Here is a 27,039-nt window from a genome sequence, read left to right as displayed (position 1 = left end):
ACACCCAATCCATATTTACGATTTTCCCGTTGTCTCAAAAAATGTCCTTTTACAATTGGTTTCTTGGAATCGAGATCCAAACAGGTGCCAAATAGTACATTTGATTATCATATCTCTTTCAAGTGTCTGGCCATCTAAAACAGCCCCTGCCCATTTTATTTTCTTATGCCTCAGATTTCTTGATACAATCAGTTAGTTCCTGTGCTCTCATGTTTTTCCTGTAAGTGAAAGTTAGCCTGAAACCCCACATAAATGATTTCTTTGGATAATGGGGAGAATATGAATACATCACATGTGGAGTTAAAAGTTGCTGGTGATGAGAAAGAGGTTGAAAATAAAAGGGAAGGCAGAAAAACTACTGGTGCCAAATTAAGAAGAGGTGGGAGACAGAAGTTAGCTATTGGCTGAAGGTGAATATTTTTTTCTTTTGAGACAAGAGAGAATGATGAGTAAAAGTATTGTTAAATTATGAACTTGTGTTAGAGGTGATATTCAAAATATTGATTAATCTGTTTGACCTGGGGACATTAATGATATGGAACAGATTGATGGAGACAACCCATGTACATATGAATCAGGTTCTTACCAGGTTTGTATCAGTCTAGAGGGATGGGGAAGAAGGCTGATGTGTGTGACCAGTGGCCTTTATTTTCTCACTGAAGTAGAAGGTAAGGTAAGGTAGAGAAAGAACACAAACAAAAGCATGTACATAAGTAAGGTACGAAGGTAAGAAGATGAAAGGGAAAGTTAGGGCATGGTTGAGACTTTGAAAGATAAATATTTAGAAGTAACTGTGGTAGCAAATGGGAAATATGTCAGCCAAAGACAAGGCAAAGAGTTCCTATCAAACTCAAGGGCCCAGAAAGAGTAGTTCAAGTAAGGGTTGTGACAGTGCCTGGTTAACGGACTGTAGAGACAAAGTGAGCTATGTTAATGCCGGTGAAAATATGCCTAGTCATCAACAAAGAAATATGACTTAGTAGTGTAATTTTTAAATTAGCAACTGAGGAGAAAAGACAAGCAAAGATAAGGAAATATTAACCATTGTTAATAGAGGATGGTGAGAATACCGGTGTTTATTATAATATTTTTGGTATTTTTCTATATTTTTTCAGTATTTAAAAATCTTCTCAAGTAATCAACAAATGACAGTTAGGTTACTAGATACATAAGGTGGAACTAAATATCTGCTTTAGAAAAAATTATTATAAATATGCACTTCTATTTATAATATAATAAAAATATAATTAAAGAAAGTTGGAAATTAGAGAAAAACCACTGTTTATGTATTTCTATTCCCATTTTTTCACTGTATTTGTATTTGAGGGGGAGGAACTTGCCATAATAAAATTTGTATAAATTTTTAATTTTAAGAATATATGAAGTTTCCATATTGTATAAATTTTATAAACATATTATATTCAACTATTAACCTATTGAGGTTGCTTCTGGATTCATATTATTACAAATAATGATGGATGAAAGTCTTATTATTGTTTATTTTCTGAAAATTTAGAAATATTTACTTTGAATATTAATGAGCCAAAGGGTACATAAATTACTAAAGTCCTTCATAACAAATTGAAGGTCTTTCTCCATTAGGCCCAACAACTTTCCGAACGGATACAAGTTTCTGCCAGTGATGTCTGAAAATGCCTGTTTCACCACCCCTTTCAGTAGTAGATAGCATTTACTAATAGCTACTATCAAAATTTCTAAATGGAAATTTATATTTTAATAACAATAATGGCTAACATACCGACCACCTCCTATGAGTCCAGCTAAACACCTTACAAACAGTCCTAAGCTGTAAGTCTTATTTCTGTTGTGATCTTACAGAGAATTTGATGCATCCAGTTGTCAGCCAGCAACTACTAATGAAAGAAGATCCTGCTATACAACCTATTCCAGGTACTGCTGACACAAAAGGATCTTACATTGTGGAGTCAAGAGAAATACCGTTAACAAAAGCATATAAATAAGAAAGATTTTTTTCAAATAATGCTAGGTGTTTTTCAGAAAATAAAATAGAATGGTATGCTAGAAAGTGGTAGAGATAGCATATTGGGGGACCTATTTTAACTAGGACAACAAGGTAAAGTCTTTATAAAATGGCATCATTTCAGCTGAGACCTCAAATGAAAGGCAGTAGCCTTTTAAAAATCTCAGAGAAAAGCATTCCAAGAAGATGGAATAGCAGGTGTATAGGCCTTGAGGTTGAAATGGAAAGAAAGGAAGGAAGAGTATTGGAATGAAGTAAAATAGGGAAAAAGCAGTGAGTTCAAAGGGGAAGGCTGAACCCAGATCACATAGGACCTTGATGATAGGGTAAAGAATTTAGATTTCCTTGTCAATTTTGTGGGAAGTCATTGGAAGGTTTAGTGGGGGGAGTAATATGATCTGGTTTATGCTTTAAATGGCTAACTCTGACATCTGTGTGGACAATAAACAGCAGTCTAGCCAGAATAAAGGCAAGGAGGCATGTTGAGATATTACTGGAGTAGTTTGGAGAAGATAGGATGATGCCTTGGATGAAGGTTGCATGGAAAGTGTTGGGGGAAGAGACGATCAGATGGGATTTTGCAGTTTTTGGCTTGAGGGACCATGTGCAAGGTAAATGCAATTTGCCGATCTAGAGAAAGCTGAGAATGGAGAATCTTGCAGACACAGGCTCAACTGGTCTTTATGATCATATTAAAGTGTCACTAGGACATCCAAGTGGCAAAGTTGAATACACAGTTGGACAGGACAGGCTGTGCTTCAGGGCAGAGGTCTGGAATGGAGATAAAGAAAGAAATGAGGGTCTTCAACATGTCAGCAGCTTTTCCAGCTGAAATCCTGGATGAGATCGCTTAGACAGAAAGTGTAGCCAGATGAGACACAGGCAGAGAGTCGGTCTGGAGGAACTCCATCATAGAGAGCAAGGAGCTGGCCAGTGAGGCTTGTAAGGGAGAGACAGTGAACTGGGAAGAAAACCGTGAGTATAGAGTCATCAAAGCCAACTGAAATAAGTGTTAAAACAATAGAATAACACAAAAAAGGAGGAATTATCAAATTCATTAAGATGTCAAGCAAGATAAGAACAGAAAAGAGAATTTCTTCCCTTATATCAGGTCTTTGTAGTCTTACATCGTGCCATTTTATGATCCTGTGGAGACAAAATGCTGAATGAGTGAACCAAGGAGAGAAGAGAATGAGTAATCCGAGACAAGTACAGACAACTCTTTGAGGAGATTTGCTGTGAACAAAGACATGGATTTGTGGCTGAACAGGTTGATGCAACTTGCCCAAGTTTGCACAGATAGTAAGCAGGTAGGTCCTTGATTGAACCTCAGAGGATCTGACCCCAAATGGAACAAGCTCTTAGCCAAATATACTATGTTTTAATTTGTACCTAAAGAACATTTTCAAAGTATTTACACACATTTTCTCTAATTTTCATTGAACTACATGTTACTACAGTCAGTTAGACAGTTGCCCAATATAGAGACACTGTCAGAGCCAATTCTTAGGTAAGGGGCCTGGGAATACTAGATAGCTGGGAGGGGTCCAAAGACTGCTACAGTGTGGCACAGATTTTATCACTGAAGAGATCTGTCTCACAAGGAAGAATTAACAGTATGTTGCACACTTTCAGGGTCTCATTTCCAGAAAAGAAGTATTTCCCATTTCCCAACTGCAATCCTTGTTGTAGAAAGAGTAGAGCTAAAGGTGATTTCATCACACTTCACCTGAAAGCTTATATAGGGCACAATAAGAAAATGATTTCTCCTTGGTTTGCAGTCGAGGTGGGACAGTATATGTGATAGAGGAAATGAAGGCCACATGAATAGGACTAACTCAGAAGAATAAAATACACTGCAATTTAGGTTTGGGGATGTGGCTCTTGAGGTAAAATTTAAAGGCAGACTTTTTAATACTGTAGGTGATTTTATTGATAACAAGAATTGGAAAGGAAGAAGGGCAGGGAGGGAAGGAAACAAGGAAATGAACAATTATTGATCAGTCATGTGCTAGGCACTATGCTAAGTACTTTAAAATGCATCAACTTCTTTGTTCTCACAAAAGGTCTTTTAAGGTTATTATCAACATTTTTCAAGGTGGCAAAATTGAGGTTCAGGGAAGTTAATTCCTTATGTAACTCAGGCAACCAGTGCATGGTCTGACCAAATTCCAACTCCAACAATTAAACATAATATTATCATCTATATGCTAGCAAAAATTTTGTCACGGAACTATGATATATCATGTTATTTCTTGCCTAGGTTTATTTTGAAGAAGAAAAACAATGGCATTATGTAGGCTAGAGATTAAAAAAGGAAGAAAGGAAGGAAGAGTATTGGAAACACTATTCCACTCCCTCTTAGCTGTGGCTGTGTGTCACATGTCATTCAGGGGAACATGACACATGGGGGAAGAAATCCCTGCACCTCTGGTGCAAAAAAGATTTGTAATCCACTTGCAAAGCCTTTCAGAAATACAGAAATGGAAACTGAACAGATTTGCTACTATATTAATGGAAGAGACACATTTAAGTGGTCTCTTGTTTAGTTTTTTTTAAAAGATTCATAAATAAAAGGTTTCTCCTGTGCACTCCTGGCAGACTGGAAGTCTTTAGCTCAGAGCCCAGTACCTACCTAATAGGAAGGGCTCAATAAATACTCATGGATTAAAGCAATCTCTGGTTATGTGTGTGTGAGGTACTTTGGATAATACAAAGGAAAGAATAACTCAGGTCTCCCGAAGAAAAGGGAAGCTAAGAATTCACACGAACAGACAGAAACAAAGAGCTGTCCGAGACCCGGGCAGCTCTGGGCATCGGCTTCCCCTCCTGCCTTCTGAGCCTCCAGGTTGTTTCTTCACGGCTCCGGGTGCTCTTTGGCTCCCCTGTCTCTGCTATTGGAAAATCCTCTCTGTAGTCCGTAGTCTAGGTCATAAAGGAAGACTGAGTCATAGACTCACCTACTTACTTTTATCTCTTTGGGGCAGAAATCTTAATTCCAGGCCATTTCTTGGCCCAAATTTGAGCTAAGTCTCCTCAATCCAAGAAGTGGCAGTGGCACTCAGAGAGCAACCAAGCACTGCCTTCCTGAACAGAGAACTGTGGAAAGATATCCTCAGGTGGAAGGGGATGTAGCAGGGTGATCATGACTTACGGATTATTAGTTCTTACAATCTTCAACCTAAGGGTCTGATTTTATTAGCACTCAATAGCATGGAGTTTAGCTAACTCTCTGCCTGAGTTACAATTCTAATGCTTTGCTCTCTGTCCTTGAAAAGCCCAGGAGAATTGTATGAAGTGAATTCCTTTTAAAGGGCATATCTGGAATCCAGATGTGCCAGAATGTTAGATACTTAAGAAGGAGGTTTGAAAGTGAAGTGTTTGCTCCTCGTAGATCAGAGCTGACATGAAACCAAATTCACGCACTACTTACTTTATACAAAAAAGCATTTTTGCTAGCTAACAAAGCTGTTAGAGCTTTATTTTATCTAAAGATTATAGAAGTTTGATACACAAGTAGTATTAGGTCATATTCTGAGGCATATAGAAATGCCTTTGCTTTCATGGTACAAGAATGTGTCTTGTAACTGAGACTCTACAATATCAATCATGCTGGTGGAAAAATGAAGGTTAATAAGAAAATACATTTTAAGACATAAGGGACATGAGTGTAATTTGAGAAGTGTTTATGTTTTTTAGATTGGTACCTACACAAATGTACTATAAAACTTCCTGCTTCTTGTGAAACACAAATTCACATGCAATATAAACACCTAGGGACTCTAGTTTGTACTTCTTTCCCTTCTAAAATTTATATTGAATTTCTGTTGCAGTGAGTAAAATCTGCCATATATGTGCCATAAAATCCTTTGGTAGAAATGTAATAAATAAATAAAATAGAAGCCAAAAAAAAGGACAGTTTGGAATTTCTGAGGAATATAATTTCACTTTGTCATATGACACAATCTATGTAAAAGTATGTTTGAATGGTATTTGGTTTGAATTTTGTCCCTCCCCCTAAGAAAAAAAGAAATGTTGGAATCTTAACCTTCAGTGTCTCAGGATGTGATCTTATTGGGAAGTAGGGTTGTTGCAGATATAATTAGTTGAGATGAGGTCACATGGGAGTAGTGTGGGTCCCTAATCCAATATGACTGATGTCCTATATAAAAGGGGAAGTTCTGACACACATACATACACACTGGAAAACACTGTGTAAAGACTGGAGCTATGTTGTCATAAGTCAAAGAACCAGCAGAGGCTTGCAGAGGGGCCTGGGAACAGATCCTTCCCTCAAGCCTTCAGAGGCCCAGCCAACACCTTGATCTGGGACTTCCAGCCTCCAGAACAGGAGGACAGGAGAGGGCTGTTTGAGGCCCTCAGTTGGCTGTACTGTGCTCCAGAAGCCCTAGCTCACTAATGCAGAAGGACAGCTGCTGTTGAATGGATTCAGGAATCCTCTTCCACTCAAAGAATCTGTAAGAATGTTGAGCTTGCATGCTGTGGAGGAGCAGACATTGGACAGTATCCCACCCAGTCTGAACTGGACTAATACTGAAGACTTTTCATTCCTGGTCAGTTTGGGGGTCCATAGTTCTTATTAATTGACAATGGTATTTTAAAGTGCTTTCTAAGCATGATAGTATTTCTTTTACATGGATTAGCTCACAAGAATCTTATGTAATAGCTAGTATTGTAATTCACATTCTACAGATGAGGAAATGGAGACTTACAGAGATTAAATAACTTGCCCCAGTTCATGCAGCTAAGAGAAAAAAGGCAAGGCATTGAACAGATGATCTAATTCCGGAACCCATAATGGTGAACCATGACATTTGCTGTCATTAGATCTGGCTCGTGCTGGGGCCAGGGTCTTGTTCAGGGCCTTGTCCATCTTCTAAGTGAGATTTGTGAATATATGTTTGTTTTGTGCAAAATATGCTTGTTTCAAGTAACAGGAAAGAAACAAATAATGAAATAGTGAATAATATAAAAGTGATTTATGTTTGACTTTTTCAAAAATGGTGATAAAATTTACCATTTTAACCATTTTTTAGTTTATAGCTCAGTGGTGTTAAGCACATTCACATTGTGCTGTAAGCATCACCAACATCCAACTCTAGAACCCTTCATTCCATTTAATTTTAAAATACACATATATTCATTCAGTAACATGTAGTCAAGTTCTGGTTGAACTGCTCTGAAACAGACGTGGTACCAGGCAAAACCCGTTCCTTATGGTTTGTCTCCAAAAAACCCAGCAGTCTAGACATGGGCAGGGATGGGGATAGGGATTTGCTCCAGTTAAAGAATAGGCCACGTGCCATCAACTATCCTCCTTCATGTACTGTGCAGAAAACATGAATACACAAACTTTTATTTGCATCCTTTTTTGTGCACTTGTTGTGGGAACTTAGATAAGGTTCCTAGTCCCTCTGAGCCCCAAGGCTTCAGTTGTAAAATGGGAATGTGTTGAAAACATGACACATAATGCATGCATGGTAGAATTAAAAATAGTGAAAGAAAAATAAATATTTGTGTTTCTCCTGCCACCTTTATGAGGAGATTTTGAAACTCAGGGAACTCTCCTTTGCTGGCCTTTAGCACGTTTATGTGCAATGGAGTATCAAGAGACAGATGTGTGTGTGCAAGTGTGTGTGTATGGTCACACATGCTTGTGCATGCATACACGAGGGTGCGCATGCGTGTATTAGGAGGGAGAAAGAAGGGAGGATGGAACCAAATTGCTCTGTGTTCAAAATAGGAGAAAATGAGGCCCAAGGGAGGCCCAGGTACAAGATTGCAGCCTGGGGAGACTCAGAGTCCTTGAGGGCCAAGAGGAAAGGCTGGTGAGTCCCTTTTTTTTTCCTTTCTATGCACTGTATGATGAAAAACTTCACTTCTTTTCCCTCTATGACACCTTCAGCCTGCATTGCTCGGTAATACTTGAATTTTCTATGCAAGGAGAGTGACATGGAAAAAGATGTAGCGCTAAATTCTACTTCATTATTGGGTCCTGATAGAACCAAGTGGCTCACCAAGAGAGCCATAATTAAACTATCTATACATCATGAATGAACACACACATTGCCAGCCAGTGTGTGTGTAACAAAAAATTGTTTTTCAATTCTGCATGTATGTATCCCATGTCCATGCACAGATCTCAGAGCTGAATGGCATCATACCTCCTGCCAAAACTTTCGGAGAATAGACCTCACAAAACAAAGCATGCATACTTGAAATCATTTAGAAAGTAGTAACTCAGGTGGAGTAAGGAAGGGCTAGGAGGGGCAGACTAGTGACTGAGCACTGGGGAGAATTGCCCTAGGAGGACATGTTGGGCTCTACCCCACAAGCCAGAGTCATTCTTCTAAGAGATGGACCAGAAGCGCTACCTTCTCTAAACACATCAGGAGCATCCTTCCTTGCAGAGATCAAAGGTGCGTGGAGAAAATATGCAGAGATGGGCACTGCAGCAGCGGTGGTGAGGGCGCAGGGAACCCAGGACGACACTGGAGCACCCTCTCCACGGGCAACTGCTGGCGCCTGTCAGCGCAGGGCCGACTGAGTGTTCCTAACCTTCTTCCAGGTTTCTCTACTTGCAGGAAAAGTCCTTAAGCTTTGGGGCCATCATGCTGCACTACAGAAAGTAACGCCCTCCAGGTATGCTGGCTGTGGCCTCAAGTCAGCGTTCTGTGAGTCTCCCGCTAAATCCCATGGGAGGACCATCCTGAACCTAGAGTTTCATGCGCATACAAGAAACTATGTGATTCTCTATTTGTGGAGCATAAACTTTTCAGTATCTGAACCTCTAGAGTTCTCGTTTCTTTCCATCAAACAAATGGTTAAAAACACTAGATTAAAAGTAACGATGCTACCTTTTGTTAACATATTTAAGCACTCTGTATCCCCTATAACAGCAATAGGGGTCAGGGACAGAGAGAGAATGGAGAGCAAGGGGAAGAACCACAAGTTAAATTTCTTCTAGATTTTTCTACCTAAGCTGAAGAAACCTCCTGAAGCCTGAGTACTAAGGATATAGTTCTCTACTTTAAGTAATATACCGATGGAACATTTGAAAAGCACTAATATAAGTTAGAGTAATATGACAAAAACTTTACCAAAAAAAAATCAAGAAAAATATCTCCTGATTAAATTTGATTTTAGCCAAGAGAAACACGTTTTCATTGCAGTATTTGGAGGTCATCCATCTATTACATACCAAGTACCTGACAATTCATCTCTCTATATATAGAACTCAGTTGTTGACACGTTTCTGGTTCAGTATATAAATGAAAACCAATATGTAAAAATATGCGCAAACTAAATTCTTCATTTTATATTTAGGAGAGGTCCTCAGCAGTTCCCCTGGAGAACACTTACTTTTAGTTTATACACAATTCCACTTAAGGTTGTCTGTGTCTCCCATACCTAAAGCAATAAGCAATGAACTAGAGAAGTTTCATGCCAGGAAATTAAAGTTGATGTTACAGTTAACAGAATCACCAAAAAAAGTGTCTATTTTTGACCACCTACTATATACCAGACATTACCTCATATAATTATGACAAGCCTGGGTATTATCCTCTTTTTACCTCCAGGATCAGAGAGATTTCAAATAAATCATTAAACTCCAAAGCATGTGATCTTTCTTCTACAACTCTTCATAATTCTTTAGGAAAGTAGGTGAAAATGTAAATGAGCTTAGAGAATTTTCTAACTTAAGTAGCAAAGAGTTTTTATCCCTTGAAGTGTAGAACTTGAGTTATACACTTCACTTTCCAGAATAATTCATCAGCCAAACATTCATGTCATGGTCTAGGCACAAAGCTAAAATCCAGTAACAGCCACAATGGTGGAAGATTTTTATTGCATTTATTCACTTTTCTTCCTATCTGTAATAGCTATATTTACCTACCTAAGATTTAGATTACTCTTTTATTTCTGGGTACCACTTGAATTCCCTTTCTTAATAAAATGAACTTTATTTCCAAAGAACATATATTGATTCCATAGGTATACCCTTCTCCCCCTTGCTGCTTTTAATTTAATCCATTTGTCCCTTGCAGGATTAATCCTCATAGGGTTCTTATGAAGATCACATGAATGAATATTCAGAAAGCACTTAAAACAGCACTTGGCAAACAGCAAATGACCTTCAGCGTTTTTCCTTTTATTGAGACTCCTTCAATTATGAGTAAGCTAATTATGATGCCTTATTATTAAGTAATATGAATTATAAAATAAACATTTGCTCTTCCATTATTACCCACTGCCCAGCATAAAATAACCCAAAAGAGAATTTTCAAATTTTATTAGAGAATATATCTAAAATACAATATTTATTAAGTTATGATATATTATTTGAATGGAAATATACTCTGTATCACAACTATAACAATTTTACACATAATACTTGATTTACATCTGTAATTCGAGTCACTAAAATACAACATAATTTATATTTAAGATAGCATTGCTACAAATATATAAGAATTTTTAAATCTTTAATATAATCTCTTGGAATCATGAGCATTTATTTTATTTGATTTACATTACATAGAATCATGACTTTTTCACCTGATTTACATTTCATGGCTCAAGACATGGATTTGCACTCTACCATTCTACTTTCCCATGTTTTAAAAGTAGCATTTTAGTGAATTATAAGTTCTCATCACTCCATGTTCTATAAACAGAACCAAGGTACTTTTTTCCTACCCTTTCATTATATTCTTTGTTACAGAAAAGCTACTACCATTAGCAAAGCACAGTCAAGCTTTCCTGTCAAGTTGGGCAATTGCTCTAGCTCTTCACATTTTTTAAATAAGCACATCAGGCAAGAGATGAAGGGTCTAAGAATCAGACACAAAGCAGCCAGGATCCAATTCACTAAGGTAGATTTGTGCTTAACTAAAAGGAAACCCATTATTTGGACAGCTCTGGACCATCTTATTGGAAGGAAGCTTTGATTTGTCTGTTTTTCAGTGGCTGAACTGGGCGCCAGTTGTCCACCATGACTTCATCAGGATCACCCTCCTTATTGAAGTGAAGGTTACGGAATTTCAATATCTAAAAGATGAATTAAAAGATAAAAAATTAAAAATACAAGTTTCACAATAGCATTCTCTTATGTGCTTGCATTATATCTTAAAGTATATTCCCCAATATTCATGGCACCACATATCAATATTCAAAATTCAATTTGACTCCCAATACATATACAATCACATATAGATTGCATATGTCTTTAATTCAACAAATCAATTTCATAAAAAACAAAATTGTTGGTGTCACTTGGAAAGAAATTTTCAGTGAGCTTGCTTGTTCTTTTTATTTCATAATTAAATATCAAAAACCTATAAAATACTTCTGAAATGTAAAATAATAATAGTTCTAGATCCAAATAAAAGTTTGGTCCCTGCCCTAGAAAAGATAAACTGCAGCATATATACAATCAGATAAATGATCCAGAAACTGCAAACCCACATGGATGAGTGAGTGAGTGGCTGGCATCTCTGCTTAAATATATAGAAACAAAGGAATGAATGTGACCAAACAGACTTCAAATCTTGTTATTGGCTTATTTTGATGCGCTTTTGACGTTGTTTCAGTTTTCTGGCCCAGTGATGTGACACAGGCAGCCCTCAACCACTCTCGTAAGATTCTAGGGTTGTTTTTGCTAAAGTGGTACTTTCCCTTTCCCTAGGGAAGCCTTAATCTAAATGAAGAAAGGTGGTTTGGACAATAATGTAGCAGCCCATGAATCAATCCATAGCCTTTATCCTGTTCTCTTTGGTCCAATAAAATTCCCTCAGTCATCTCCCATGAAGTCAACTTCTGTGCCAGCTGACTATTGTTAACATACACAACCATTGTTATTGCAATGCGAAGGAAATCTCTAATATCTAGGGATTGATTCATTACAACAAAACCCCAGGAATCTGAAAGAACTAGAATCAGTTTATCAAGTGCAATCAGATCAAACTCCTGGACCAAACCAGTAGGACCCATTTCTACTCCCTACTCCACAGATTAAATTGCATTTTCACATTGGTCTACTTGACTTATCATATTAACATCACAGAGTCAAAGCCCAAGTATAGAAAATAAAAGTAACAGAATGTAGCAGATCCATTGATATAGCTTACTTAGCCTTCATCACCCATATTTTCTCATTAGTAGGCATCTGCACTCTCCCTCAGGCTTCAGAGGGGTAAATCTGTAAGTTTAACTTCCCATGGTGATCACATTCCCTTGCTAGGGACTGAATTAGGAGCCAGTCGGATGTGAAAGGTTTGCTAAGGGACTTCAAGAAAAGGCTTGCCTGCTGTCCCTCTTCTCCTCGGGATGTGCTTGTGTCTGGATGTGATGCTCAAATTCTTCTTGCAAGGATGACACCCCCATTGGGCAAGGCAGAGCCAGGGGAATCACAAGGCAGAGGAGCCAGAGCCCTGACTTACAGAGCTGAGCACGTCCTTTCCTCTGGACTCTGTGTTACAGGACATGAGAAGTGTCCCTGTTGATATATTTCTGGTTTCAAACTACTTCCTGCCCTAAAGGGCAAATTCAGTGCACAGGAATTAATGGAGCAGTTTCAATTGCCCCAACTATGTGGGTACTACTGGTGTGTGTACACACAATAAATGCATTTGTTATAACTCTCAATGTCAAGGCTGTGGATCTCAAAGAACTTGTAATGGTTTAAATTCTAACTCAAACACTACATTTACAAATAAGAAAGGGCATAATAATCTTTCCTAATGCTACTCCTTCAAGATGCTTACTCAAATATGTTATGACTACAAAGCCAATTTTCAAGTCATATACCAGCCAAGCATACTATTTTTCCTTGGTCCACTTTGATACATTAAAAGTAAATTTCCAGTGCTAGATATAGATTTCCTTTAAAGAAAGATGTGACATATTGTAGTATTCAGAAGTTAATATTCTAAAGGAGAACGCAGAAATAGAATCCTTGCTGTCAGACTTGATTCTACCATGAGGTAGCTGGGTGCAAAGCACCTCAATTTCTCTGTACCACAGACTTTTTCTGTAAAACAATGTTGGATGAAATGATCTCTGTCACATATGGCAGCTCTAAACTTCTATGATTTCAACTTCAATATTAAAATATGTTAGGAGTTCTTGTAAGTTTCAATCACATTACCATTACTTAAATAGTTGAAATTTTCAGGAGTTTGAGGCTGTCTCCTTAAATTATTAAAGATCCAAGTTTTTATGGATCCTACTGATGAATGTCCATTTTCTACACTTCACCTATGTGCAAAAGAGATGGTCTAGGAAGCATTCACTTGTGCCTACTTCTGTGGATACTCATCAGGGATTCAGAAGCTGCATCAATCACTTGAACATCATGAGCTACACTGTGTGGAAAGTGTAAGTGTCTCAGATCTAGGCTGCTACAGCAACTTGGAGTGAGTTTTGATAGATCCTTTATCTCCAAGGGATGCCTCTTCGTCAGACTTCAGAAATGTATTCTGCAATACACAGAATTACAGGAAGCCCTCTTGTGAGTGAGCCGGAGGCTGGGAGTCATCACTGACACCTAGGTAACCTCGAATATGAAATCTTGCTCTGGGCCTCAGCTTCCTCGTAGCTCACAAAAAAAAGCATTTAGTAGGTGACTGCTTTTCTCATTTCATTTCCACGATTATCCAAGTTTACAGAGTGAATAGACTGCGTAAGGTTATGGTTAATAACACCAAGTATTTCTTGAATGCTATTTATTTGCTAAGCACTGTTGTAGGTGCCAGGTCCACAGCTAGAAGCAGCAGGAGGAGGATTAACCCCCCCGTCTGTCTGACTCCAAAGGCTGAGCTCTTCTGCCTGGATTAAACACTCCATCTCCCTAGAAAACCAACCTGCTCACTGCTAACGCTGATGGGTTCCTTGAGCACAATCCAGGTCACGCATTCCAGAAGAGGAGGGGTGGTCAGTGAGCCTGGGTACGTCCAGTAGTCCAAGCTTTCTGGAAGGAGGCCACGAGGATCAAAGTTAGGGAAGTCAGCGCTCTGACCCTGGAACAAGGCAAATATATGTTACAGATGTCACATGATCAGGAGGAAGGCAAGAAGGGAGGAAACATAAATATTCTTTGGTAGCCAGAAATTTTGTTTTTTACAGAGAGGGTCACCAAAAAACAAAATAAAAAGAAATTAACAGGAACACATTTGACTTGGAAATACAGATCGGCGAGAGAACCTATTATTTACACACGTCCATTTCTCATCTTGTCCTCTAAAATAATCCCTTATATGCAAAAAGGAATGAGTTACTAAAAGGGTGACAAGTCATTGCAAAGAGAAAATTGTCTTATGAGAATAGTTGAAGGAAACTGAAGATAATTAGCTTGGGAGAAGGCAAAGGCTATTAGACAGTACAGAGTCAAGTGGAAGAGGAATCAGGGTTTTTTTTGTTGTGCTTTGTTTTAATTGAGACATTTGACATATAACATTATAGCTGCAGGGTGTACAACATAATGATTAATATTTGTATATATTGTGAAATGATCACCACAATAAGTCTAGTCAACATCAGTCACCATTTGCAGTTACAAAATTTTTTTCTTGTGGTGAGAACTTGAAAAATCTACTCAGCAACTTTCAAATATACAATACACTATTAACTACAGTCACCATATTGTACATTACATCCCTACAACTCAAGTCATTTCATAACTGAAAATCTGTGCCTTTTGACCCCTTTCACGCATTTCTCCCACCCCTCCTCACCCCACCTCTGATAACCACCAATCTGTTCTCTGTATCTGCAAGCTCATTTTTTGTTTTCATTTGTTTGGTTTTTAGATTCCACATGTAAGTGAGAGCATATGGTATTTGTCTTTCCCTGTCTGACTTATTTCTAATGTCTCAAGGTCCATCCATGTTGTTGCAAATGGCAAATTTTCATTCTTTTTCATGGTTGCATAATCTTCCATTATATATATATAACATTTATATATATATCACATTTTCTATTTCCATTCATCCATTCGTGGACACTCAGGCTGTTTCCATATCTTGGCTACTGTAAATAATACTACAATAAACATGGGGGTGCAGGTATCTTCTTGAACTAGTGTTTTCAGATCAGGTTTATTCTTTATACTCATGGGGGTTAAGGTAAGAGTAATAGCCAAGCATTTCAGAAGATAGGTGCTGCTTCAATTTGAAGATAAGCTTATAATGCAAGGGCTGCCACTGGTGATTGTAGTATTTAAGCAGATGCTCAATGACCTCAACAAGTGCTGTCGGGAGAACTTACACAGGGGTGAGTGCACTCAGTTAGGTCACAGAACATGAATCTTCATTAAGCGGGGCCTTATTCTTCATGTTCACCATCATATCTCCTAAGTTAACAAAGTGGTTGGTATGGAGTAAGTACTCGACAAATACATCCTGCACAGTGAGTGAATAACTTGACAAGATGGTCTTTCAGCCTCCTTACAATCATGGATTCCCTGACTCTTGTGTATGTTCAAATGATGAGATGCAAAATTAAATACAAGATTAAATAAATACACATACTGTTGAACCACTGTGACATACATTTGAAACCAACATAAGATTACATATTAATGATACTCTACTTAAAAAATTATTAAAATTATACTAGTAATAGGATCAACTTTTGGATAACAAAAAGTTAAATAAATAAATAAGCAACATTTTACCTTTATTAACTGCTCGTCCAAATACCACACATCAAACTGAGACTATCCAATTTGATCAAATGAACTTTCTCAAATCAATGGCATGTGGACCATAGGTACCCTACTGAGGTGGCAGAAAAGTCAAAGTACCTTAGTTTTAATGGAATCCAGCACATCAATGACTTTCTGTAGGTCTGGTTTAGCACCACCAATCTAGAGACAGACACAATGTACAAGATACTGTAATCCAGTTAGTATTGCGCCAGTTTTGATTTGTATAGTTCTATCATAAAATTTCTCCAAACAGTAAACTAAAATCCACCACTTGCTACATGCAATCAACCGTAGTTAGATTATATCGGCACCATAGACTTCTCTACTTTCCCTGACAACCTCCCTCTGCTTCTGCTCCTATGGTTCCTCTTAAATATAACAGCAGCATCTCAAATGTCAGCAGTGACCTCCAGCTGCCAAGGCAGAGAACACTGTTCAAATACTTACCTCACTCTTGCAAGATTTTACACTATTGATTTCCCTTCTCCTTTAAGTTCTCTCCTCCTTTGGCTTTCCTTCCACCCTCCAGCATCCAGAATCTCCCTTGACTCTTTTATTCCTTTTTAGTCTTCTAATTAGCATCTTTCCCACTGTCTTAAGTGCCTTAAATTTTGCAGTTTCTTAGAGTTGCATGCTCAGAAGCTTTATCATCTCCGTCTTCTTGCTTCCCTTGGATGATTTCATGTACACTTGTAGCTTCTACCTTTGCATATGATGTCAGGGCCTATGAATCTCCAGCCCAGACCTTTCTCTAAAACGGTCTAGAGGGCAGATCAACCTGTACGTCCCACTGTTGCCTGAAATTCTCCAATATTGACTCACTGACCTTCATCCCTCCAAAACATGATCTTAATTTAGCATTGTCTATCATAAAACAGTACTATCTAGATTGAGGTTGAATTTCTTTTAAAAGCTAGTAGTCAACCAAATTGTACCTCTTTGTCATTTCACATTTCACATGTACACATCCTTCACATGTACACCTAAATAGTTCCTAAAAAATACCTTTCCAACTACCTTTTTGTCCTCCAGCTTTACCAATAGTACCAGATAAGAAAAGGGAAATAAGCCTGAAAATGTTTTGGAGCCAAAGGCATCTAGACTCTTTGCAGAATGTCCTATTCACTATGAATGTTCTGTCTTCTTAATCTTTCTTGAAAACAAGGGAAAAAAGAATTGGGCCATCAACTAACCTTCAAAAAAATACCCAAAACAGCCAGTCCATCAGTATGTTGCACAGCTTTTCCAAAATCCCCATATCTGGTGTTCCAATGAACCAAGTGGAGCTAAAACAGTAGGAGACAAACCCACAATGAATGATTTACATAATTAAGCCTACAGATTTTATCCAGTGATCTTTTTCTCACAGGTAGAGGTTACTAAAGAGGGTGAAAATGTGGATAATTTTAAATTAAATTTTCTTTCATTTTAATTCTAATTAGCCACTATTTGGAATAATAGCAAGTGATTTCATCAATAACTACAAAACAAAGAGTTAACTATTTTTGGGGGAAGACAAATTTTATTTCTGGATTTATAGTAAAAAAGGATCCTTGAATTTTAATTCATTACATTTTTTGCAAATGGGGTCCTTGGAGGTAGTAGAGAAAGTTTTGCAGCATTAATATCACAAATAAAGGTTATAAGAAGAAAATGTGAAGGTCATTTGTAAAAGGCCCTCAACTCACTTGGTTTGAGTTGAATTTACAAACTTAGGCTTTTGAAATTAACACTAAATACCAATTTACATTTTTCCCTGGAAAGAAAAGAAAGCACACCTCACCTCTGCAGGAAATCTTTTTTTATCCACAGTATGCTCAGAACCTAATCCATCAGATGAACCCCAATGAAAGTGAAACTGAATCAATCTGTAAGGGCCAGTGAGGGGTCCTCCTTCCAGCACTAAAATTAAAAAATATATATACATATATATATAATATGCATACAGGTATACTCATGGGCATATGTGTGCATGAGTGTATGTGTATATGTGTGTATATACACTCAAATACATACATACATATGCACATAAAACACACACACTACTAAGTATTACAGTCTTTAATCCTATTTTATAGTACTAAATTTATACCAGTAGCGACATTTCCACTGTGAAATTAAATCCAGATTCAGGTTTAGTCTACAGTGCTGAACAAAATCATTTTAACTTTTCTTTTCCCTCACTTGTGTTGGATCGATGTTTTTCCCATCTGTTTTATGAGCACAGTGATAATTCTCTTCAGTGTTTTAGAGTGATAGGTTCAGGTTCAGGGAGAGGAAATCTTAAGTGGAGCTATTAATTCCTCCATGAATCACTGAGGAAATGGGGGTGCAGCTGCTTGCCAGCACTAGTCTGCCACACACACTTGGGAACGTGGGACCCCCTCTCCTGCCATGGCCTGTAACTGTCCCACAGCATGCTTTGCTCACCTCTGATACAATTTCGTACATACCAGGATAAGAATGCTTACAAATAATAAACATTCTCTTGATCCTAACAGTATAAAATCCAATTTTCTGTACATAGGCTTACCATATTCTTTGGAATTTGGATTGTCACTATGACTAACTAGCTTTGTCCCCTTAAATTGTTTATTGATCTTCTCTCACCTTAATGTTCTCACCTGTAAAGTGGATATATGCAATTATTTATCACTTCATTAAGAATTTTTGATCATTTACTATATGCAGTGCATAGTACTCTGGTATCACCAATAACTTAAAATTCTGAACTTAATAATCATCCTAAGAGTCCACTATTCTGGTATTAATAATGTAACTTTGATACAGTAGAATCAATACTAGAAGTCCTATTCTTTGATTATAGTCTATTTGGAGATAATTCACAAATTATGTTTTAAGAGAGGATTAAAACAGTAAGAAATCACTGTTTTTTTCCCCAATTTTTTAAAAACTTAAATGGATTTTTTTCCACAAAACTTTTTATTTAACTTACATGTAAATGGGATTTAATCAATGTATTTAAAAGCTTTTAAAATTAGTTGAGTTCTACTTCAACTTTTTTTCTCTAGAACTGGAATTAAAGCTTGCTATAAGTGTACTTTATTAGCTTTGGTCTAAAATTCCATAAAATAAAGAGCCAAAAGAAACTCACTTTGGCTTTGCCAAACCAAAGGGTAAAGTCTGTACAACAAAGTTTGTTCACTTAACTTCACGTAAATGCAGAGATTATAACAACACTCGTTCATCTATTCAAAATGAAAAATGAAGCTGAATGGAAGATATTTAGGTGGGGCCTTTCTATGGCTCCTGATACAACCTCTTGTTGACAGCTTGGCCTTACAACAGGCCAGGAGGAAAATAAAGAATGAGGAAAAAAAAAAACCAATTATAAATGGTGTTATATTACACATCTACTAAGAAACAGGAATTTGAACATATGTTGATAAAATCATATCTCTTTAAACTTAAAAGCAACTCAGGTAAAAATTTTTCTTTAATCTGATAATTCTGTAAGGAAATAAGCCTATCCCCCACCCCCAAAATAGGGTTTCTAAAAAATGAGAGAATTCCCTTTTTTTTCATAATGAAATACCCTTAAGACAAAATACATGTTTATGAAATAAACTGATACTGAAACAGTTCCTTTCTAATAACTTTTTAAAGCTACCAACTGGCTGATCATAAAAAGCAAATGCCATCTATAACATTATTAATTCTAACTTATTGCCATTTCTTATTCACTCCCTTACAGATATTAAGATTCCATACCAATTTAGTTATTTCTAGAACATTTAGAATTAGACAAGAGTGTGTATGAGCTTTTATTAAACAAGACTTGCTAATACTGAAAAAAAAAAAAGGAAATGCTCTGTGTTCAACAACTGAACACATTCAGTGCTAATTCATTATGACCAGACACCTGTTTAGCTCTTTTTAAAATTAAACTATGCTGCTATGTAGATTAGAAGCCCATTGTAATTAGGAAAGGATATTCAATTCTTACAGTTTAGTTGCTACAACAGCATTTCTGGTCCTCTTCACCTAGTTGGTTATTTTTTATCAAATTCTTGGCATAGTGTTTAGTCAATGAAGTCCCTTGAAAACATTGTTATAATAATAGTCATAAATTACCATAAACTCTGATAAAGGTAGCATACATCTTTTTATCTGAGAAATAAAAAAGGCAACATTTGGTTGAAAGAGAGGGAGTTTCCACTATAGTCTAGATGGACTTATTTATTTACTTATTCCTTTTTTTGACTGCAAAATGCCATTTTCTAAACTATCCCAGTTTAATGTAAAAAGTAATTTTTAAAAATAGCAAAAATTGCTGACTGCACATTTTTTTCTCTGTAAAATCTAGTCCTGTTAGTGGAGCTCTAAAGAGCCAATTCGATATCCTTTTCAAGACTCCCAAAACTTAATTTAAACCCAAATCTCAGTACCAACAAGAGCTCTAACTGATCTTAATTTTCAAAATCTGATGCCATCAGTTATACATACTATATATATATATCTATATATATATATATAGATATATAGTTATACATGCTGTATATATAAAGCACAAAATAAGCACAAAATATATTATAGGATAATCTTTTCCCATCCATATTACTTAAGAAAATTATGTAAATTATGTTACTTGGGAAAATTAAGATTTCACTCCAGTAACACTGGAGCAAATCAAAATTCCTATACAAATTAAAATGGAGAGTTCAATTTTTGAATTTTTCTTCCTAATCACTTGATTACTACTTAACATAAGATATATCCAAATAATGGACTAAAGACCTTAGTGAATGTTGATCTCTCTCTTAAATCCAAAATATAAATAAACTATTCCCAATAATCTTTAGTTTGAAACTAAAATATAAGGGATTTCCTATTACTGAAGTAAATGAATAAGTCAACTAAAAAAAACAGAATTTCCAGCCAGTGAACAATCTTCACTATGAATAATCTGAAAATTATTAAATCATTATCCCTGTTTTGCTTTTTTGGCAGCAATATATAATACTGGTGTTTATATACTAAAGTTAAGAATGTGAATATCTCAGGAAATTATGCCCACATTCCACTTCTTTTAAAGTAGATATTTAGCTGTCATTTTTTACTGGAGTAAACACAATTAAAATTCAAGAGAACAGAAGTTTTTAATTTCAGGTATATGGAAATCATGAGGGTGAAAAAAGAATATTAACATGAACATAATTAAATATACTGCTTGGAATACATTGGTCAGTTTTATAGATACTCAAGGTTCTAAGCTCACGTATGAGCAGTATGCATAACAAGTCCTTTCATTTGTTGTTATGTTTCCTTTTACTTTATGATTGGATAAAAGCTTCAAAAGCAAGTCTCTGCCAATTGAGCAGGACTAATGTGTGAAGATCCCCTACACAACACACACAAGGGTCTGCTTAAAAGGACCACAGGTAAACTCAGCTTCCTTCCTTCTTTTATCTTATAATAACATAAACAGATAAAAATATTCCAATTTCTAAAACACAGAAATGATATGAGAGGTCATATATTGTCCAATGATTCAGGCACTCGCTTTTCAATGATGTTTGCCTCTAACTTTGCAATTAAGCAGGAGAGTTTTAAACTCATTAATACAAGTTAATAAGTTAGCAGGAGTTAATCATTTGAGTACTATTCTTTTCTCCCAGATAAAGCTAGTAATAAAAGATCTCAAGCAGAGAGAGTTATTTTGCAATAATAATAATAATAATAATAATAATAATAATAATAATAATAATCTAACAGGATTAGCAACTTTTCATTAATTTAAGGTGGTTTATTTTTAAAGGAATTTAGAAGATTGATAAAAGCTTTAATCCACATTTCTAGTTAAAGTCTATTAACTCCACATTTAAAAATAATTCTCTTGAGCTTAAATATAGCACTAAGTTCTACCAGCTCAGTTCCTGATACCCAAGTACTTCAGTTTGAGTATAAGGTAACATACGTTTGAAAATCTAAACCTATGAGAATTTCTAGAAAGCTGAAATCTCATGGAGGAAAAAAAAATTAATAAACTGAAGTGTTTAAATGTAGAAAACAGGAGGTAAAGGACACCTAAAAATGTTAACACCATAAAAATAATTCCTAATAAAAGAGATGTGTCAATTCTTTTAAAAAGAGTGACCAAAATGAAAATTTACTTTTTAGACTTAAGTGTGTGGAAAAGCATATTGATTTTGTAAAACATGGTATGTACACACTAAATTATTAACTACGGTTATCATTTATAAAGATTCTTATTCAGCTTCTGTTTGCAAGTGATTATCACTTAGCCCAACTCCAACAAACCAGGAAGGAGCCAACTAGAAAGTTACGTAAACTCTTTAGCATTCTGTTTCTCCATGTTTATTTTAAATGGGTTTGAACAGAGTATCTCTACCATTTGTTCTAACTTGTGAGTCTAGTCTAGGATTCTTTAAAAAAAAATAAAACAATCTAAAGGGTGTTTCTCTGCATGGTATGATTGTTTGTTTTATTCTGTAGATGCATTTTCCCCTAATAACAACATTTTAATATAGTCTGCATCCTAGAAAAAAAGTGTCTCCTTGTTTAACCAAAACAACTGAAAATGGCCAAAATTACAGGGGGATCTTTCATATGTAAAAGAAAGCAAATCTTTCCAACAGGCACTTCTCTCCCTCCCAGTTTTTACTGCACCCCTGGCCTGTCTAGAGCACATACTGTTCTCTCTTTAAGACCCCTGGTCTTTCCTACTTCCCTTTGCCTGGCGTCTCCTCCAAGACACCAAAATCCTTCAAGCCTCAGCATAAGCTTTATTTACCCTGGAAAGTCCTTGCTGACTTACTCAGGCTGACTCCTTAAGCCTCTTGTTTCCATAGTTCTTGGAATACTTCCCTGTTGCACTTAACCAAAGTCACTGTCAGCATCTATTTCTACTGTTCTATTTAATCCTTCCTCTTTGGGAGATATTACTGTTACTCCAATTCTACCATTTAAAAAACTAAAATTTAGGTTAAGTTACTGTTGTTCCCAGGCAACTGAACTACTTAGCGGACGAGCTGGAACTTGAATCCAAGTCTGTCTGACCCCTATGTTCATAGTTGCCAGACTAAATACTGAAATCCACTTTAACAATTCATTTCATGATCAATTCTTTCAGAAATATAAGAAGTTACCTGATTTGGTTCTGTGTGTTAGACATACGTTTCTTTGTTCCAAAAAAGACTTTAAGGACCCAATTTCCATGCAGCACCCAAGGAAGTATATAACTGGCTGACATCATACCCATTGGAAACAATTATTTCATTGGTAACATTGAAGCATACATTGTGTCTCTTTAAAAAAAAATGGAACAGCTACAGACTAAAGTAGTTCACTTCTTTTAGTTTCTAAATAAGTAAACAAATTTTATAGCATCCTTTCTATATGAATAACACTGCCCATTATTCTTGGTAGTATTATAATCTAAAATATATGGTATTCTTTACATGAAGGAAAGAAATTGTTTTTCTTATATTTAACTTAATCATTTGAGCACTGTTTCCCCAGAGTGGGAGGTGTGCCTGGGAAGTCCATGTGCAGAATCACTGAAGGAGTGTCATCTATGAACATCGTCTACTAACTCTAATAATTAAAATCTAGTAAGTTATGGTACTATGCCAGAATGTGTACACATTTGTGCATGCAGGCAAGTATATATGTGTGTGTGTGTGTTGTGTGTTACGGTAAGGTGCACACCAGGCAAAAGCAGGTTGAAAACATTTCTCAGATGATCTCCACATTATCCTCCATCAAATTGTCTTCTAGAATCAGTGTTTCAGAAAGCAAAGTGTCAACAAATTTATAAAAATGGGGAAGAGGGAAGAATTTTTAACGAACTGGACTGAATACACTGGATACAACAGACAACTTGACTGTAATGGCTATAATTACATATTATGTAATATATTAGTACCATTTAAGTCATGACACCAAAATTTTGATGGCATTATTAATGTTTTTTCTCTATCTCTATCTTTTCTCATTTTGCCCCAATGTCTCCCCCACCACCAACTCCAATGCCACCACCATGCGTGTTTGCAGCACTATTCACTCAATGACCTTCAGAGGACAGCACTCAGGAAAATAGGGCACTGACAATTAAATCAGCCAGCCGGCAAAGAAGGCTGCTACTATGTCTGATTGGGGCTGTTCTCCTCTTTCTAAATCAAAAAAAAAGAAACTTTCAATAAGCCTGCTGCAAACAACTCTACTAGAAATAAATTGGGGTAATTGGTCTTGTCAGTAGTGGGCCAGGTATGCCCACCAGCTCTAAAACATCTTCATTTGTGGAATGAACTTTTGGAAAAATACCAAGATACACTGCCACCTTTATTAATGAGCCCCATGCCAAGAAAATATTCATAAATACAGTGTTTCCAAGAATTCAGTATTTTAAATTGTCAGGTTTTCATCACCCTTCTTACTGCTACCTAGAACTCACTAAGATGCACTTTTTGTGGATAGGCATCAATTTTGGAAGAAATATTTCAGAAAGAACCTTCAAAGTTCAGTTTTTGCATATCTCCTCTTGCTGCTCCTTATTGCCAGGGGACTTTGCGTTTTGTGACTTTTCACAGCCATATCACAGTTATTCAATGTCCTACATAGACACCAGGAATTTTACAGGAGAGACACAGCTCCAGGCCACTTCAAAGTACTTAGCCTACTTCTCAGAGCCTGGGTCCTGCTGAACATCACCAGAGTGGCATCTAAGTACTGAGACAAACTGTACCTGGTGTCAGGAGGGTTCCTGCCTCTGCTCTCACGATTCCTCCCAATAAGCTGAGGAAACAGCTACTGGCTAAAAAGACACAAGTTATATTTTAAATTCTGACCTGCTTTGTTCTGGGAGTCATCAAATTCCACGTTGAAAGAGTGACCATTGTTGATGATTCTCCGAGAAGCTGCTTGCTGGTAGGAAATGTGCAGAGGCTTCAGGGAAGGGTCATAATTGGCGGCTTTGCTGTCAATATCAATAGGAGACTGGCGCTCTCCTTTAGCGATGGGGAAGTCCTTATGCCAGTTCTCCGGTCCTAGGGTTGACAAGAGCTGCGTGAATGCCCCCATGCGTGGAAGGGCATACCTAGACCCCTAGAAAGGGGCATCGATTCTGGAGTCAACGTGCTCCATTCCAGTTTTGGCAGCACCACTGAGATGAATGAACTTTGAGAAAATAATTTGTGCCTCAGTTCCCTTATTTATATGGGGTTACAGTAACATGTACCTCATGCAGGTTGTTGTGGGAACTGGAATCAATACATGAAAAAAGTTTAAAACAAATAATGAACACCACATAAATATTAGCTATTTTTATGCTCATTTTCTTGAAATCCAGCAACTGAAATTGCGCAGACACTAACGTCAGTGGCTGTGGTTGGGATGTGGGATACGCAAGCTCACTTAAGACATCAGTCAGGTCCGGATTCCTCCCTCACGTCCTCATACTGGGTGTAGGAGCAGAGTCACTGCTCCTACTCGCGCCCTGCACTCCTTTAATGGTCAAGATCCTCACTACTTGGGAAACCCCAAATCTCCAAAGATAGGTGACATGTGCCAGACACATCTTCCCCTGCATCTGCTGGCTCCGGAGCCATTATACGGCCCGGTTGGTTCCTGGTGACCCCCTAACGTTTAAGTCCAGAGATAAAAGGCAAATTCAGCAGTGAGCGCAATGAATTCAAACCGTACCACGAAAATGCCCCGGGAAAGTACGCGTAGAGCGCCTTAGCCACAGGTGGTGCTGAGGATGAATGTGGGGGGGGAGAGAAAGGGGGTCTCCCAACTTCTCTGAGATCAACGAACTAAAATTTTCCGTTACAACGCTTCCTTGCTTCCTCCTCGGGCCGGCTGGGAAGGTCCCCGGCTCGGAGGGACTGTCCTCGCGTTCTGCGGCTGAGGGCGCCCCTCCCTCGGGCTCTGCGCGCCTCCGGACACGGGGATTCCTGGACAGTGTCCCGGAGTATGGACGATGGGGGCATCCCCGGGCCGGGGAGCGGCGGGAGGGGCAGGCGCCGGGCAGGCACCTGAGCCTCGGGTGTTCGGGCGCCGCTTAAACCGCAGGTGCGGGCGCTGCGGGGCCCCGCCGGGATCCCGGCCGCGGCCGCCCGCCGCGCGCACTCACCGTTGTGCTTGCCGTACCCCCAATGATGGGACATGGTCGTGGTCGCGCCGCGGTTCCGAGCAGGGCAGGAATTGGCGCTGGTCCAGAGGCGGTTCCGACGCCTGCACGGTTTGTCCGCAATCGCGCTGTCACCAGCTTTTATAGGCTCCCGCCAATTTCGTGCTCGGGGGCGTCCCGGGGGAGGAGACCCCGGGTGGACCCGGGCGACGCAGCGGGGAGGAGATGGGTGGAGGTGATCGCCCGGTGCTCGGGGCGGGCCGGGCGGGCCGGGCTCCGGGGGGCGGGGAGAACGTTCCCTCGGCGGGCGCTCGGCTGGGCTCAGGAGCTCCTCTCCTGCCGCCCTGCTCCCCTCGGCCGGCAGCCCGGGTCCCGAGTCCCTGGGCAGGCAACACGACTCCGAGCTCTCGGCGCGAGCGATGGCGGGGGTGGCGGCGGCTGCCGGCTCCTGGATCGGACGCCGCCTGCGGAACGTCTATGCGAACCCCATCCCCCTCCTGGGCGCGGAGTCTGGCGGCGGCGCTGAATGCTCGGGACCCGGGCCCCCGGAGCCTTTCGACCCCTTTCCCCATTGTGATCGCACCCCAAGCCCTGCTGCCCCGCCCCTTCGGGCCCACCCGCACCGCGGTCTCGAGACCCGCAGGCTTACTCCGTGGCGTCCTCCGCCCCGGTCTGGCGAGTGCGGTTAGGAGCTATGACCTTGGGGCAAATAGGGATACGGTCCTTGAGGCGCTGGGAAGCCGGCAGCTTCGGGTGTTAGAGCCACGCGCCGCCTACTGGACGGCAGCAGAATAAAGCGAGAAGGCGATGGGATAGCCGCTGGGCCCGAGGTACTCAACGGAGGCGAGCACGGGAAATTGCGTCCCCTTGCAAGCTGTCAGGGTGTCACACGAAGTGCTCATTCTCCTCCCACCATCTTTATTCTCTTTAAAAAATTGCCCTTGGGGGAGAAACTTCCTAGATGAGTACATACTGACTTAAAACTTCGTCCCCAAACGTCTAAAAAATCAGGGGATTTGATGAGAGGAACCTGGTAAAATAATTTCTTGCAAAGTGAGATTTTTCCCTGGCTGACAAAGGAAATGTGGCATCTGGTATACCTAAGAAATAATTTTAAAAAATGTAAGAGAGTACAGTTTTGAGGAAAGTCAAAATATTATGTACTTGGGAAAGCCACAGTATTATGACTTCCTT

At 38.5% G+C, this 27,039-nt stretch overlaps 1 protein-coding gene and 1 long non-coding RNA gene across 2 annotated transcripts in view; one reads left to right on the top strand and one right to left on the bottom strand.

The window, feature by feature from the left end:
• Nucleotides 1-10,301: 10,301 nt before the first annotated feature.
• On the bottom strand, nt 10,302-26,021 carry LOC108401866 (carbonic anhydrase 2). Its single transcript, XM_036998260.2, has 7 exons — nt 25,849-26,021; nt 24,563-24,760; nt 17,515-17,633; nt 16,925-17,017; nt 15,828-15,890; nt 13,888-14,043; nt 10,302-11,074 (listed from the first exon to the last, which is right to left on the bottom strand). The coding sequence occupies exons 1-7, from the start codon at nt 25,880-25,882 to the stop codon at nt 10,955-10,957; spliced, it is 783 nt and encodes a 260-aa protein (XP_036854155.1). The 5' UTR covers nt 25,883-26,021; the 3' UTR covers nt 10,302-10,954.
• Nucleotides 25,869-27,039, top strand: part of LOC140847950 (uncharacterized) — a 40,620-nt gene continuing 39,449 nt past the window's right edge. The window contains exon 1 of the long non-coding RNA XR_012128298.1: nt 25,869-25,956. This is a non-coding gene — a long non-coding RNA (uncharacterized lncRNA). The remainder of the gene's footprint in view (nt 25,957-27,039) is intronic.

This window comes from Manis javanica, chromosome 2, assembly GCF_040802235.1.
Source record: "Manis javanica isolate MJ-LG chromosome 2, MJ_LKY, whole genome shotgun sequence".
Lineage (NCBI taxonomy): Eukaryota > Metazoa > Chordata > Mammalia > Pholidota > Manidae > Manis > Manis javanica.
The sequence above is the reverse complement of the archived record's forward strand: the minus strand, read 5'-3'. Positions and strand labels throughout refer to the sequence as shown.